Genomic DNA, 16,489 nt, shown 5'->3' with positions numbered 1-16,489 from the left:
GCTCCTGACCTCTCAAGAAGCCTCACCTCACACAGTGACCCTAATCAATCTTGTAAAAATGCTAAAATACCTTTGCAAGGAACCATGCCTCTCACCCCTCCCTGTCTGTCTTAGCTTTTCACATTGCTAACCTGTGACTTTGGACGGAACCGCAGATTAGCTGCTCAGAGGTATAATTTGTGGCAATAGGGCCATTATCCAATGGTCCCAATCCTTGCCATCCTGGGAAGTAGTTGTTCTCGCTTCTGTTCTTGCTTCCTCTCTCAGCCACCTTTTGATAAAAGGAAACGAACCCACTGACTCACTTTGTGGATGAATAATCTCACTGGATCTGTTTAGGGGCTTGGTTACAGCATAGCAGAGATACATTCTCCTCGGGATTGCAGCCTGCATCTCCCATCTCAAGTAATTCTCTGCTTTCAGTTTAAAGCACCTGATCTTGGTTATCGACCGGTCTTGTCTTTCTCTTTGGCTACATGAATTTTTCAGGCCAAACTGAATACCCAGAGGTTACTGCTACAATCCAGGCTTCAAGAGACACCAGCAGATGGTGCAGTGGTTTGAACTGTTGTCTGATGATTGAAGGGCTTGGGTTTAAAACCCATCTCCAGCTCAAAGACTCATGATCAAAAAATTACCCTGAAGTTTAAAAGGGTAAGTCACTGTAAGGGGTTTAAATGTACAAACCTACCATCATAACTTATTTGTTCGATAGATAGAGTGTCAGCTAGATGAATGTATGGGGACAGCTGGTAGTGTAGTAGTAAGAGCTACTGGCTTCAGATGTTAAGGTCAGAGGTTTGATTCCCACCTCTGGCTGTAGTACCCTTGAGCAAAGCTTTAATCCTAAAATTGTGCCAGTAAAAATTACCCAGCTGTGTAAATGAGTCAATAATTCTAAGTACTTTAACATTGTAAGTTGCTTTGGAGAAAGTGTCCACTAAATTAATAAATAATAATAACAATGATGTTCTTTGTGTCAATGTGACAAATCCAAGCAGTCCAACAATTCCAGCCATAAAAATCTTTTACACTGACAGAAATCTTTTACACAATACTAGTACCATCGAGCGTGTTCTTGTATGCATGCTGCATACTGCTAGCCCTTCTGTCCCAATAACTGCCAGTTGAGAATGCTCATGGGTGTTTCCATGGAAACTGCTGGATGTGTGGGTGTGTATGAGTAGTTGCCTTGAATGTGCTGTGAACAGTGTAAGGAAGAGCAAACTGTGCATAGCCACAAATCTCTCACCTCAGTTTTACCACGGTATAGCCCTCACTCAAAAAATGCAACTAATTGTACAGGTAAAAATAAACTAAATTAAATAGAAGTGGGTGATGTAGTAGTTACAGCCTTGCACTTGAAGGAGCCAGGTTTAAATCCCTGTTCTTGCTGTACTACTCTTGATCAAAATACTTACCCTAAACTGATACAGCAAAAATCACTCAGCTCTATAAATGGGTTATTCACTGTAAGAGGCTTAATGTACAAACCTCACAGTGCAAGTTATTTTGGAGAAAAGGGTCAAATAAATGAAAGTAGTAATAGTTAATTTTAGAATAATAAATTCCATGCTGAACTTTTCAAAAAAAGATGGTCTCCCCTTTTGTAGCCCTGCTGAAGCCATACTGCAAGGCCCTTGTTGAGGCGTTACCCTTGCTGTGCTGAGCAGTGTCACTCGGTAATACCCGTGTACCCCCACGCCCACTCCTTTTTCTTGAATGGAAGATTTGGCTCCTCCCCCAGTCACGTGCTGCGTTTGTGGCCCTGATGAATAATTCATGGTGTGGCATCTGGAGGGTAGTGGGAGGCACTGTGTGTAAACTTGCCAGAATGCAGCAGTTGCTGCCCAGACCTGGTGCCCTGCCCATCACCACGTTCGGGTTCTGGAGTTCCTGGTGTTCGGCCTTCAGGTGGACCAGTCCAGTGTTTAGGGGAATTAGTGTGTCAGATTACCAGGTTTGAATACCGATCAATAATTACTTGGTTCAAACACTGATCCGTTATTCCTGGGTTTGAATACTGATTGATAATTATTGGATTCCAAAACTGATTATTACTGGGGTTTGAATGGGGGGTGCGGTGGCGCAGTGGGTTGGACCGGGTCCTGCTCTCCAGTGGGTCTGGGGTTCAAGTCCTGCTTGGGGTGCCTTGTGATGGACTGGTGTCCCGTCCTGGGTGTGTCCCCTCCCCCTCTAGCCCTACACCCTGAGTTGCTGGGTTAGGCTCCAGTTCCCCGTGACCCTGTATGGGACAAGCGGTTCAGAAAGTGTGTGTGTGTGTGGGGGGGGGGTTTGAACACTGATTATTACCAGGTTGAATACTGATTGATAATTACTGGGTTCAAACACTGATCAATTATTGCCTTGTTGGAATCCTGATTGACTATTACTGATTTCAGTCATTCAATGATTTTTCCTGGGTTTGAACGCTGATAGTTTATTACCGTGATCAAATTCTGATCAATTGTGATTGGGATCAAACACTGATTATTACCAAGTTTCCAAACTGATTTTTTCCGGGTTCGGACACCGATTGATTATTACTGATTTTTGTCATCACTGTTGCTTTACCATGTCTTCTCCTCCGCTTTGCAGCTCAGGGATGTGCACGTGTAAGATGGGAGTGTATGGACCACAGTGCGATGACTGCCAGCCGGGTTATTTCCGCTTCAGTAGCACGGGGTGCCAGCCCTGCCAGTGTCACAACCACTCGAGCTACTGCCACCCGCAGTCTGGTGAGTAAACAGCACCTACCCCTGCAGTGATAGAACCACTTCAAAAACTGCCCTTTAGCCATCCTAGCCTTTTCAAATACTTCCCTCTACCCATTCTAGCATTTCCAACTCCTGCTCCTTACCTACCCCACAATGCATTAACCACTCCAACTACTGCACCCTACCCATCCTACCCTTTTCAAATACTTCCCTCTACCCATCCTAGCCTTTCCAACTCCTGCACGCTCCCTGCAACACACTGCATTAACCACTCCAGCGACTACCCCCCACTCATCATAATCTTTCCAACTGTTGCCCCCTACCTACCCCACAATGCATTAACCACTCCAAATACTGCACCCTACCCATCCTAGATTTTCCAAATACTTCCCTCTACTCATCCTAGCCTTTCCAACTACTGCCCCCTACCTACCCCACAGTGCTTTAACCACTCCAAATACTGCACCATACTCATCCCAGTCATTCCAACTACTTCCCGCTCCCTACCTCACATTGTATTGAACTCTCTAACTACTGCCATCTTCAGTCCACTGACCGAACAGCATCGTCCCTGTGCTACTGCAGATACATGTACCTGTTTTCAGAAGGAGGAAGAACTTCCTCCCCTGAGCTTTTCCTTCTCCACTGTCTCTCTGGCCACAGCTGCTTGCTCTCCATTCAGCATTCAGTTCTCCGCCTCTTCTCCCAGGGGGCGCAATGACAGTGCAGCACAGGCGAAAGATCAGCTTTGCACCACGGTATCCTAATGGCACCTAAATGTCTGACTAACGGTTCAGTTATCTTATTAACCGCGGTAATATGCGCCTTTGTTTCTCGTTTCTGTGTCGCTGTTGTCAGTGTAGGCTGCGGGTGAATCCTAAGTGGCGGTGCACAGCATTCTAATTATTCCCCACTTCCTCAACTTGTTAGCGGCTTAATTATTCCTCAGGCGGGTCCGATGATGTTAGGAGAAGTCTTCCCATGTGCAGGCTGTCTGGTGCCTTCCCAGGGTACCTGGACAACATACAGAACCTGTGCATTTTTCAGGATATAGGAAGGCAGCCTGTGGAGCCAAGGACATCAGAGGGATGTGGAAACAGGCAGGTGGCTGAAAATTACAGTAAAGGATGGCTGATCTCCTTTTATTATTACAGGTGATCTTCCGCTTATGATATACACAACTTAGAACCACCTGGACCCACGATACCCCTCCAATTAACGTTATTATATCATTTTCGAGTCCCAGTGTTTGGTTGTAATATCTGCAAAGGACCACTCCATCTGTTTTGTGATAAGGCACCGTATTTGTTGTTGACTCGGTCAGTGTGTTTATCAGTGATTTGTTTTCATTTTTTTCAAAATTCATTTTATTTTCAAAAACAGTTTTTATTTTCAGGATGTTTTGTTTTTGTGATTGTTGTCAAGTTACTTTTAATTTAAACTGGCTAGCAAATGGAAAAAATGTGATTGTTCTGGTGGTGCAGAAAAGAAAAAGCAAAAGAATGCAGATTTAGGAATTAAAATAATAGTGCAGCATAGAAATATAATTACTGTATTTATGTTATTATTTTGTTTTAGTATTATTTTAGCCTGAATAATGGAATCTGTGAAAAAATGTACCAAAGCCCTATTTCACAATGTAGCATTCACACATGTTAATTGCTTGTATATCCTTATACTGTTTATATAATTACATTTACACACACACACACACACACACACACACATTTTCAGAACCGCTTGTCCCATACGGGGTCACGGGGAACCGGAGCCTACCCGGTAACACAGGGCGTAAGGCCGGTGGGGGAAGGGGACACACCCAGGACGGGACGCCAGTCCGTCGCAAGGCACCCCAAGCGGGACTCGAACCCCAGACCCACCGGAGAGTAGGACTGCGGTCCAACCCACTGCGCCACCGCACCCCCACTCATTACATTTACATTTACAGTTATTCATTTAGCAGACGCTTTTCTCCAAAGCAACGTACATCTCACAGAAAATACAATGTCTGCATTACATCAGCAGAAACAGAGACTTAGATGCAGACAGTATAATACAGTATGAGTGGGTTTGCAGTGTAATGATGAAGTTGACAACAAGGTCATTAGAATGGAACTCTATTATAAGACTACCTGTATTTACAGCTCCTTCTTGTATGTCCAGACTAATGGGGGAGGGTAGTCCAGTCATGTCACTGACCACTCATTCCAATTTATCATACATGAGGTTTTTTAAAAATCATTTAGAGATATCAGTAATCTTGTTATACGTGAATAAAATGTCTTATTGTTCAATATCCTACTGCTCGGGAGAAGGACAGATGATGCTATTGAGAAGGAGAATGGTGCTGCCAAGAATATGCTGCCAGTTCTGCATGTGAAAAAAAAAATTACGTATTTAGAGTTGGGTGTCCGAAGATCACTTTAAATATAATTAAGTGATGTTTTTTTTTTTTTTTTACTATTTAGGTGTCATTTCACTGATTAACCATGTTTTCTCTTCTGAATTTTTTACAAAATTCTTCAAAATATATTTACATTTATTTATCAGACACTTTTCTCCAAAGGACTTCCAGTGAACTCTATGTAGTGTTATCAGCCCACACACCTTATTCACCAAGGTGACTTACACTGCTAGATACACTACTTACAATGGGTCACTCATCTATATATCAGTGGAACACATTCACACATTATGAGTGAACCTGAACAGCATATCTTTGAACTGTGGGAGGAAACCAGAGCACCCAGGTAGACACGGGGAGAACATGCAAACTGCACACAGACTGCGATAGGATTGAACCCATGTTCTCTTGCACCATCCAGGCACTGTGAGACAGCAGCGCTACTCACTGTGTCACCGTGCCATATTAAACTAATACTGCGATGCACTGGTCATTTGACTCATTTGCTTTTTCTAAAGCAACTTACAATGGTAGCTTTGTATACTGAGGCATAGTGATTTACCCATTTATACAGCAGGGTAGATTTGACTGTATCGGTTCAGGACCAGGGATTCCAACTAAGTTTCTTCAGTGGCAAAGTAATGACTCTAACCCCACCACCACTGGCTGGTCACTTTTAAATAGTTCATTTTGAAGCAATGGCCTGTCCGTCAGCGTGCATTGATTGTGGTCCTTCCACAGAACGATTAAAGCTCTGCTTTGTGTTGAAATGCTAATGTCTTGGTATGAAATCTACAAATTCGTCAAACAGGTGCACAGTTGTGTGTCTGCAGAACAGGCGAAGACACCTGTTATTGGGCTCGTGACAGGGTGTGGTGTGTAGTGTTATACCATGTGACTTGTGCTTGTTTTTGATGGATGTGTCCTGGTGAGCAGGAGACAAAGGGCACTGTTTTCAGTTGTCCGGTGATGGGGAGCCAGATACAGATGGTTGCTCATGCCACCCCAAAGGACCCCTCTTCTGTCTCTCCTCATTGTGTGGAAGCATAGGTGGGACGTGGCCATGGACACGCCAGAGGGTGCACATCCACACACGCACGCAAACACACAGGGCCCCCAAAGGCCCCCTCCTGTAGTTCCCCCCCAGCTGGCCTACCATCTCCCAGTGATTTCCTAGTTCCCCCCCTTTCTTTGCCAGGCGGTTAATGCTTGGCTGATGAATTGAGTGTCGATGGACCGTATCTCCTAGAAAGCTTTTGCTCTGCAGTAATGGTTCCATATTGATCTCTCGTTGGCATTTCGACTTTATTCCAGTGCCGTTTCATTGCTGATGCTAATGAGGATGAGTATGTTGTGAAAACTGAGCAACAGCTCCATCGTTAACCATTTGTGTTAATGAGGTCCATTTTTGCTCCTTTTCAGAGGTGATGTTGCATTTACTCATTTGTCTAACTTTTCTCCAGACCAGCTGACAGTGTTAATCTACTTACTCTGATTTACTCATTTATGCAAATGGGAAATTTTTACTCTACCAGTTGAGGGTAAGTACCTTGATCAAGGAGTTGGTATTTGAACCAAGCTCCTTTTAACAGGATGGTGACAGCTCTGTGCCACATGATGCCCCATGTACCCCTCTGGATCATTTTACTTGAACTGTTCAAAATGTTTCAGTCAAGGGCGTATCAGTTAAAAACAGAGGTGTGACACCATCAGTTCAAGCTTTTCCATTCAACTACCTATGAATATGACATGAGTTCCAGTAGGTTGGAGAGCTGGTTTCCATTGTGACTTTGCCAGTAAAGTGGTTCATTAGTTTAGAAACACAGCTGCAACCTGGGTCACTTTTATAGTTAAGCCACAACCAACCCAATGTCTACAATCGCTTGTCCCAAGCAGGGTCATGGCGAGCCGGAGCCTGACCCAGCAGCACCAGGCCCAAGGTGGAGGGGACACACCCTGGACTGGACACCAGTCTGCTGCAAGGCACACAAAGCAGGGCTCAAACCCCAGATCTGCTACACAGCAGGCACTAGTCAAACCTGTTGTGCCACCACATCCCCTGCCACAACTACTAAAAGCTTAATAATACAGATGTACCTCAACGTATTTACTTGTTATGTTCTTTGAAAAAGCTCTGCTAATCTATAATAAGTAGGAAACACTTTGTAAAACTTTTTAATCTGACTTTTTTAAAACATGGAGCTACATTCATTTTAAAATTATTGTATAGTAGTTCTATAGTATAAGTTATACGAATTTATAGTGACTAAAAGTAAATGTAATTTGTCTTGACAAACTACCATAGTCCCATTCTGTTTGGGGTATACATTACTGCTACCCACTGGCTTAGCACGCAAAAACAGCTCGCTATCACTTGCCGAGAACCAAATCTTTGGAAAATAGACAAGCAGATTTAAAAAAAAATAAACTGATAAAAAGCTTTGCATCTGAAAATTCTTAACCTACAAAAGAAAAAAAGCACTTTTCTTCGATGTTTAATTTATGATGCAGACCCTTTTTATTCAAGGGATTTGTTCTTGCTAAAGGGAACGGGAAGCAAACTTCATACTGAATATAGAGTTCTTATATTTTTTTCTCTTCTGTTCTTTTCTGACAGGCATCTGCCTGGAGTGCCAAGGGAACACACAAGGCCCGGCTTGCGAGGAATGCAAACCAGGTTTCTACCGCGGACCTGGTGCTGCCCAGACGAACAACTGCCTTCCGTGTCCCTGCTCGACCCTCACCTCCACAGGCAGCTGCCATTTTGGTGAGTTCTCATCCGTGAATGATAAAGCCAGCCAAGGAGCATGGGATCCTGTGTTCAGTTGGTCAGATACCGGGGCTGGTCATTTCCCTAGGTCTCCTTTTTCCATCATGACTTACAACCCATGATATACAGCGATTTTCTCACTGTGTTAATTACAGTAAGTACCTTGATGAAGAGTAAAGGACTTATTCAGCAGGGTATCTTTACTGTATCAATCAGGGTAAGTGCTTTCATCAAGGGTACTACAGCAGGAGCTGGATTTGAACTCAAGGATCTTGAAGTCAAGGATCTTCATGTTGTAAAGTGACAGCCCTAACAATTACGCCACCTGCTGCCGAAGTTTTTTTCCCTTTTTTTAATTCAACACTGTACTTCAGCTTTACTAAGTGCTATGATTTAAAGAGTGTTTTTGTACAGACTTTTCTTCTCTGGTGTTTGAGACATGAACAACCAATCAGGGTACCCATGTGTTGTAAGATTATGATTGGCCCTCTGTACTGGTACACCTGTTGGGCATCCAGCTGTTAGAGTGGGAGGGGTTAGAGGTCATTGTCATGGAAACACACCCAGAGGTGTGTAGGGAGACTCAGGCTTCATCTGCATAATGGCATTACTGTCAGAGTGACTCAAAGTTGTTGTTAAGGGCAAATAGTTATCTTTAATTGAATCCTATTGAAGTGACATTGTGTCAGAGCATTTATTTATTAGTACTTATCCATTGATACAACTGGCTAATTTTTACTGTGCCAATTCACGGTAAGCACCTTCATCAATAATACTATAACAGGAGTGTGGATTTAAACCTGGGTCCTTTGATTGCACGGTGTCTGCTGTAATTGCTATGTCACCTGCTGACCTTAAAGTTCAAAACTGGAAAAAGTGATTGGCTGGACATGAATGAGACTGACTAAATGATGCCTTTGCATGTTTTAGATCACAAATATCAGTCATTCAATAACTGAAGATCATTGATCACTGATCACTGAAAATGAATGACTCCTTGGAGCTCATATGAAATGTTAGATTATCAGAAAGAGAGTGGGTTAGAGTTCTGCACTGCCCCTTTTTGTTCAGTGAAAGGTTAGAAAGATTCCCACAGGCAGGTGACCATTTGATCAGATGACCAGCAGGCAATGGATGCAGGCTCCGGGTTGTATAAATGTTGGAAAGCAAATGAAAGTTAGAAAAAAAGAATCATACCAGAGCAGCCAGGGGTATGCATGTGTGCGCGTGTATGTGTGTGTAGTGGCTAAGTGGCAGAAAAATAGAACGGAGAGAGATGGAGAGGTTGGGGGTGGAGATATAATCTTGAGGGAGAGGTTGCCCTGGCAACGGTGATAAGTGAGGGAAAGACATCAGAGCCGGTGTTGCTTGGAACCTGGTGGATTGTGGGTAATGTGGTTGACCACACGCACCCTCCACACACACCACACATGCACAATTTAACACGCACATATCACAGGTCAAAGAGAACACAGGTCCACTTCCGGTTTGTGTTCCTTCACTCTCACACTGCCAGATTTATAGCACACTAAATCGCTCCTTGGCTCTATGCATCGTTTCCACGGTGACAAATATATGCTCAAAGAAATGGATCTGCATCTTCTCTTCAGGTATGCCGTATGGTATGGGTTACCAGGCCGATGGAGCTGGTTAGGGCTCCATACCTGAGGTATCTCAACATCAACCATCCCACGGTCATCCTGACACACCTCTGATGTACCAAGAAGTCCTGATGCCTCTCTTAGTTGCTCATTTATTAACTGAGACATGGGCACAGCCTAAAAAAAAAAATGCTAATTTGCATACGGAGGGCCTCTGAGAGGTGTTAAATTAATTCATTTTTCTTTCTATCTCTTGGTAGCCAGGACCGTTGGGATCCTGACAGCAGGCCCAGAGAAAAGAAGGTCCAAATAAGACCACCCTAGGCAGAATCGTGTGGAGACCCCCCACCAAGCCTGGTTTAAGGCTCTGGGGTCTTCTGCTTTTGTCTGTTAAACATCCCAGACAGAAATGAGTGGCTCTTTTAAGAGAGCTGCCAGTCCTCTCTTGCCAAGTCATCTCACTAAGGCAACTGACTGAGGTTCTTGGGTCTTTAATTACATTTTCTGTTGTTCTTCTTAATGGTCTCTTGGGGTTGCTCTTCTTTTATGCATTAATGGTTTTTTAACAAAAAACAGTTTTCACTTATTAATTTACATCTACATTACATTTGCGTTTATTCATTTAGCAGATGTTTTTCTCCAAAGCGACGTACATCTCAACAAAAATAGAATTTGTGCATTACATTAAGAGAAAGAGACATAGCTGCAGACATGTGATTCTTAAGTAAACCTAGTTTGTTACTTTCCACTTGATGCACTGATGTTCATCGCTTGAGTAGGTACATAAAGTGCAGAATTTTTTTTTTTTCTAAGGTACACAAACATTTACATACAATGCAGGAGTAGCAGCTGTGTAAAGGCTTATCTGGGGATGATCATAAAGTTACTGTCATGGCTGGTTCCGGAAGGAAGTGGCGGACCCAAGTGCAGAGTGGAATTCGTGTTTTATTCAGGGAAATCTGAGAGACTTTGTCACATGACAGGAAAGAGGTCTTCAAACGTTGTTACAGGGACAATCCAAAAGGCAAGGTCGGTACACAGGCAAGAGGTTGATGATCATAAGGAGGTACGAGGACTAAGGACTGGGATTACGGGACAGGGAAAGGACTCAGGGATCAGGGAGGAGTAGAGTATCGGTAAGGAGGTCACAAGCTACAAGGCTGAACAAGGTTCCACGTCAGCTCCAGGACTGACACTGCCTTTTATGCATCAGTCTCTGCCATGCCCCAGGTGTTCCGCGTTGGCTCGGCGGCGTGGGTGTGGCAGTTACGGTGCATGAACATTTACACCATACATGAGCTGGAGGGATCTTGGGCAAAGTGAGTCCGGAAGAGGTGAGTTTTCAGATCCTTCTGGAATGCAGACAGAGTTTCTGCAGTTCTGAGTGAGAGGGGAAGGTCGTTCCACCACAACGGAGCCAGAACCGAGAATCTCTGTGCTCTACTTTTCGTGCGCGGGACCACCAAGCAAGCAGAAGTAGACGAGAGAGGGGGTCTGGCTGGGGTGTAGCGGTTGATCAAGTCTTGTAAATAGCTGGGAGCAGTTCTATTGATGCATCTGTAGACAATAACCAGGGTCTTACATTTGATCCGGGCAGCTATAGGAAGCCAATGCATAGAAACAAGTAGAGGAGAGACATGGGAACACTTTGACAAATCAAACACAACTTGTGCAGCAGCGTTCTATATCAGCTGCAGAGGTTTGATGGCAGTAGCGGGAAGGCCACACAAGGGAGTTGCAGTAGTCTAGACAGGATGTCACCATGGCCTGGACAAGTAGTTGGGCAGAGTCAGTTGTGATTAAGGACAGATCCTGCGGATATTATGCAGGATGTATCTGCAGGTCCGGGTTGTGGCTTCAATGTGCTGAGAGAAAGATTGACTCAGGTCTATGTCACTCCCAGACTCTTAGCCAAGGAGCTAGGCAAAATGAGTGAGTTGTCCAGTTTGATCGATAGATCGTGACAGCAGGACAGGCCAGCTGGGAGGTGAAGAATCTCTGTTTTGGAGAGATTGAGTTGGAGGTGGTGATCAGACGTCCATACAGAGATGTCTGACAGGCAGGCAGCAATGTATGCAGAAATGTCTCATGCTCCAGGTGGAAAGGAAAGGAAGAGCTGCGTATCATCAGCATAGCAGTGGTATCTGAATCTATGGGAGGCTATGACTGGGTCGAGAGAGGAGGTGTAGATTGAGAAGAGGACCTAGTACTGAGCCCTATGGGACACCGATTGAGAGAGGCAGAAGAGAAGAATGGGAGCTCCACCAGACCACTTGATAGGAACTCTCAGATACGTAGGACTCAAACCATTTTAGTGCTGCTCCTTTGATTGATCCCAAGGTGACAAAGAGAGGAGAGGAGAATCCGGTGGATGACAGTGTCAAATGCTGCAGACAGATTGAGGAGGATGAGGACAGAGGAGAGGGAGGCAGCTCTAGTCGACTGGAGAGCATCAGACACTACCAGAAGGGCCATCTCAGTGGAGTGACTAACTTTGAAACCAGACTGATAACCATCGAGGAGATGGTTCCGGATGAAGAAATTAGACAGTTGATCACAGGCCACCGCTCTAGAGTTTTAGACAGGAAGGAGAGGAAGGAGACTGGTCTGTAGTTTTGGACCAAATTGGGATCCAGGGAGGGTTTCTTTAACAGAGATGAAATGAGAGCAGTGAAGGCAGCTGGGAAACAGCCAGAGGACAGCGAGGAGTTGATAATTTTACAGATGAAGGTGGAGAGTTGCAAGGAAGTGTTCTGTAGGAGTGATGATGGGATCGGATCAAGCAAGCAGGTGGTGGCTCTGTGCGATATCAGGTCGGAGATTTCAGATTCGGAGGGCGGCTTGAATTTGGAGAGCATAGCTTCGCAGGGAGGTCCAGCATGAGCCAGGCAGGGTGATGCTGAGAACTTGCTGAGTGATTGCTTTGACTTTGTCTCTGAAAAACAAAGCAGAGTCATCAGCAATGAGAGAAGAAGGAGGAGGAAGTGGTGGAGGACACAGAAGGGATGAGAAGATGGCAAAAAGTCTAGAGTCGGTTTAAGCCCCAAGTGATTAAGTTATTCGTTCTTAACAATCTTGTGAAGAGAGAGTGGGGCTTTTGGGACAGGTTGGTCAAGGTTGTAACAGGTTCATATAGACTGATATGGGTTGGTATAAACTGTCAGTACAGGAGAGTACAGGTCAGTACCAGACAGTACCAGACAGTACAGGACAGTACAAATCAGGTTAAGACTAGTACATGCTGGTGCAGGTTAGTTTGGTTACACCAGTTTGGTCTGTAGAGGGGAAGGTGTATTGTCACAGTCTAGAAATGGAAAACAGCATTCTTCAAACCTGCATCACTTTCTGGCTACATGACCGGTAAATCACCTGTCAGCCAGAAAGATATAGTGTCCACATGATGGCCTACAGTTCATTCACAAAACTGTCTTCTGTGACTTTGTGGAATATAAATTTGCCTGGTTTCCCACTACAGAGTCAGCGAAATGTGAGTATAACAGACCACCCAGACAACATCTGCTAATGTGCCATGTTAGAGAGACATACTGAAATGAATAATAATAATAATAATAATAATAATAATAATAATAATAATAGTAATAATAATAATCTGTTTTACCTTGGAATGAGCAGCATTTCTCACCCGCATGTGAGAAACGTCACTCTGTGTGGTCCGTCAGTCTTTATCGAACAAAAATATATGTCAAAATGGAAAATGATGCTTTTTATAAAATGTTTTGAAATGTAAGAGAATATTGGCTGGCTATGTGTCTCTGCATTTCAGTACTGTTGACTGTTGCTGTATTTGCATGTGGTACAATCAATAAGTTGTATGACAGACTGCCATGTGGCATTCCTGTAAAGCAGCGGCAAACAGTGGCCAGAACTTACTGACTGTGCTACTTTTTTCCCACGTAGTTACTTTTGTACAAAGCTGCCCTGAAAGCTGAGATACATTTATCTCTATGTGATGCTTGTCTTCAAGATGCATTATCCTGTTTTTTACACTAAAGTACATGCAATGATGTACCCATTTATACAGCTGAGTAATTTTAAGTGTTTGAATTTAGGGTAAATACCTTGATCAAGGGCACTATAGCAGGTGATGGGATTCAAATTTGGGTCCTTCAATGGGAAGACAATGGCTCTCACCACTACTCCACCTGCTGCCTATACAACAGATGGTTTCTGTCTCTGTGCACCCAGAACCAATGTGTGAGGCCTGTGTTGACATGCCGACCAGGTCCAAAAAAAAACAAGTTTCCTCATTCACAGTCTGTTAGCATTTCTTCTGAAATGGTTCCAGCTCCCCACCTTGCTTTTCAACGCACCGCTCACCGCCTAACCTCTGGAACATTCTCTAATGCAAATCCCACATGTTCTGCCACCTCTCCATATTGTTGCATAACTGAGTCTGAGCCATGAGGGTGTTCATGCACCGCCTCGCCTGGGCTGGATTATCCTCTACTGTGGAAACTCTGGAATAAAGAAATAACTCATTTGCAGATTTGCTGATATGGACAGAAACATGTCAGCACTCATTGGAATGGACACATGCAGTAAGGTGTGTTTTATGCTGTGTGCTATTCCATTTACTGTTTTATCTCTATCATTAAGCAGTGCTGTTATGGAAAGAGACGTTATTTTTCACTCATTTATTTTTCCACACCCAACAGTACTGGAGAGCAATTTACATGATTATGGCCGGCAAAATTTAGATTATGTTTGCCTCTCTTCCCCCTTTCGCACCTCCTACATAACCACTAACAGGTAGGCATGGTGGTCATGGGCACATGTCCAGTAAAGGAGCCCTTGTTGGATATTGCATTCGTGTGTGTTTGTGTGCACACATTTCCACCACTGCCACTGACACATTACACATCTGATCACTGTAAACTAAAGCAGATGATGCCTCAGGTGGCAAGGTGGCTAAGGAACTGGCAGTTCAACCAGAAGGTTGCTTGTGCAAGTGCCATTAAGAGTCCCACTGTGGTACTAAAAGTAGTAAAGATGAGTGGATGGGAAAGTGGTTAGAGCTGTCACCTTGCATGTGAACAACTTGGATTCAAATCCTGCCACTTGCTGCTGTAACCTTAAGTAAGGTGGTTGCTCTGAATTGATATTATAAGGATTACAATGAGTATTACAGAAAAAAATAACCAAATATGCTAAATTTATGCCTCATTAACACTGAAAAAATCTAATTTGAAACAATGCTCAAAATGACTGGTTTGGACACCATTAAATCCAGGCTTTAGACCCAAATTTTCAAAATTGCTTAAATATCAGGCACACACTTATTTATCTTATTTATCTGACTCCAGCTGTGAAGGAGAGCAATCTGGAAAGTTCTACTGCTCTTGGACTGCTCACACCTGACTTTGACCACTGAAACTAAGCTGAATTGGTTCCATGGTAACAGTGGTCCATCAGAACAGGTTGTTCGGCTGAATGTTCAGCAACCTGTGGTCTAACATGGGAAGAGAGTAGAGAGAGACTGCCATTGACCTTGCACCTCCTGCTCGTCTGTCCCAACACCCCGGGAAACCTCTGTGTCCATGTGTCACACGGCTGCTCAGCATGTCCAGCTGCAGTTGTTTACAGTTGCCCGTGGATACAGCTGGATATGTATGGAAGTAGATACAGTTTTGCGTGAGGCTTAGTGCAGCAGCTGGGCTATTCTCAACATGCAAATGAAAATGGTTGTTGGTTCAAGGTGATTTTTTTAGTGACACAACTGCTTTCTCCGTGAGTCATGTTATGCAAACTGTACTGAATGAGCCCCTAAGGATGGAATGTTGAAATCCGTTCCTTATGAGTGTAAATCCAGTGAAATGGCAGGAAAACAGGGCCCTTTTGACGAAGGTTTACACTACTGCATGGCTAAACTGTTAGGGTTTTAGTTTAAGCCCTATTTGCTTATACAACTGTGAGGTTCTGTGATAAGTTACATGTTTGACCCGTTGGTGTCACGCTCACTGGGACTACACCGATCAGGACCAGTGCAGTCATTTGCAGGACTGGTACATATTTCATCTTGGGGGTTCAAATCTGAAGTGCCAGTTACTGGTTTCTCTGTTTTTCCTTACTGAGCATCACCACACACATCCTGGTTTGGATCTCCAAGCCTTGGGTATGTGTTCACCTGGCTTAGACTCTGGGTAAGACCCACTGCTCTGACTACAATCATGTTATTTTCCTTTCTTTCACTGGGCTCATTTCTTTCATACTCCACTTTTTTAGCCCCATCGGACATTGTTTCGCTGTGCTTTTCGGAGGCAACGTAATCCAAATCCTGCCGAAATCAAATGGTCCTTTCAGGAAATTCTGTCGTTAATCGGATTTTCTTGGAAGCGATTACATTGTGTTGGGGTATAATCCTATTTTTGGGGTAAAAATGTGGTATTACACATGCTTCTATCAAACCCTGTGTTTAAATGTGGTCCAAGCTGTTTATATGTTCTTTCCCACGCTGACTGAGGAACACACTCCAAGAGGGTCAAAATGATTATCTCCAGAGTACCTGTCCCAGGCAAGGGCCTTCAAATGGGAACACTGAAAACAAAGCAATGCTGCACTACTTTCCTACCAACCATGCCAAATCGCAGGCCAACAGCGAAGGCCAAAGTGCCATGACCACTCTCACAGACACTGGTCTGAACGGTCACTTCCATAGAGTTTGATTGTCAGCCCTGAGGCAGCAGATGGTATAGTGTTTAGAGCTGTTGCCTTGCAACTGAAAGATAGAGTTTCAAAACCCTGCTCCGTAATCCTTAAATGAAACAATAAATGAAATGACACACACACACAATCTGAACCGCTTGTCCCATTTGGGGTCACGGGGAGCCAGAGCCCAACCTGGCAACACAGGGCATAAGGCTGGAGGGGACACACCCAGGACAGGATGCCAGTCTGTCACAAGGCACCCCAAGTGGGACTCAAACCCCAGACCCACCGGAGAGCAGGACCCGGTCCAACCCACTGCGCCACCGCACCC

The 16,489-nt window shown here is 44.2% G+C and overlaps 1 protein-coding gene across 2 annotated transcripts in view; it reads left to right on the top strand.

The window, feature by feature from the left end:
• Positions 1–16,489, top strand: part of LOC108922607 (multiple epidermal growth factor-like domains protein 9) — a 59,702-nt gene that overhangs the window by 41,696 nt on the left and 1,517 nt on the right. For both annotated transcript variants that reach the window (XM_018732830.2, XM_029253043.1), the window contains exons 3-4: positions 2,599–2,738; positions 7,739–7,888. In XM_018732830.2, the coding sequence (XP_018588346.2) occupies positions 2,599–2,738; positions 7,739–7,888 (290 nt within the window). The remainder of the gene's footprint in view (positions 1–2,598; positions 2,739–7,738; positions 7,889–16,489) is intronic.

This window comes from Scleropages formosus, chromosome 6 (genome assembly GCF_900964775.1).
Source record: "Scleropages formosus chromosome 6, fSclFor1.1, whole genome shotgun sequence".
Classification (NCBI taxonomy): domain Eukaryota; kingdom Metazoa; phylum Chordata; class Actinopteri; order Osteoglossiformes; family Osteoglossidae; genus Scleropages; species Scleropages formosus.
The sequence above is the reverse complement of the archived record's forward strand: the minus strand, read 5'-3'. Positions and strand labels throughout refer to the sequence as shown.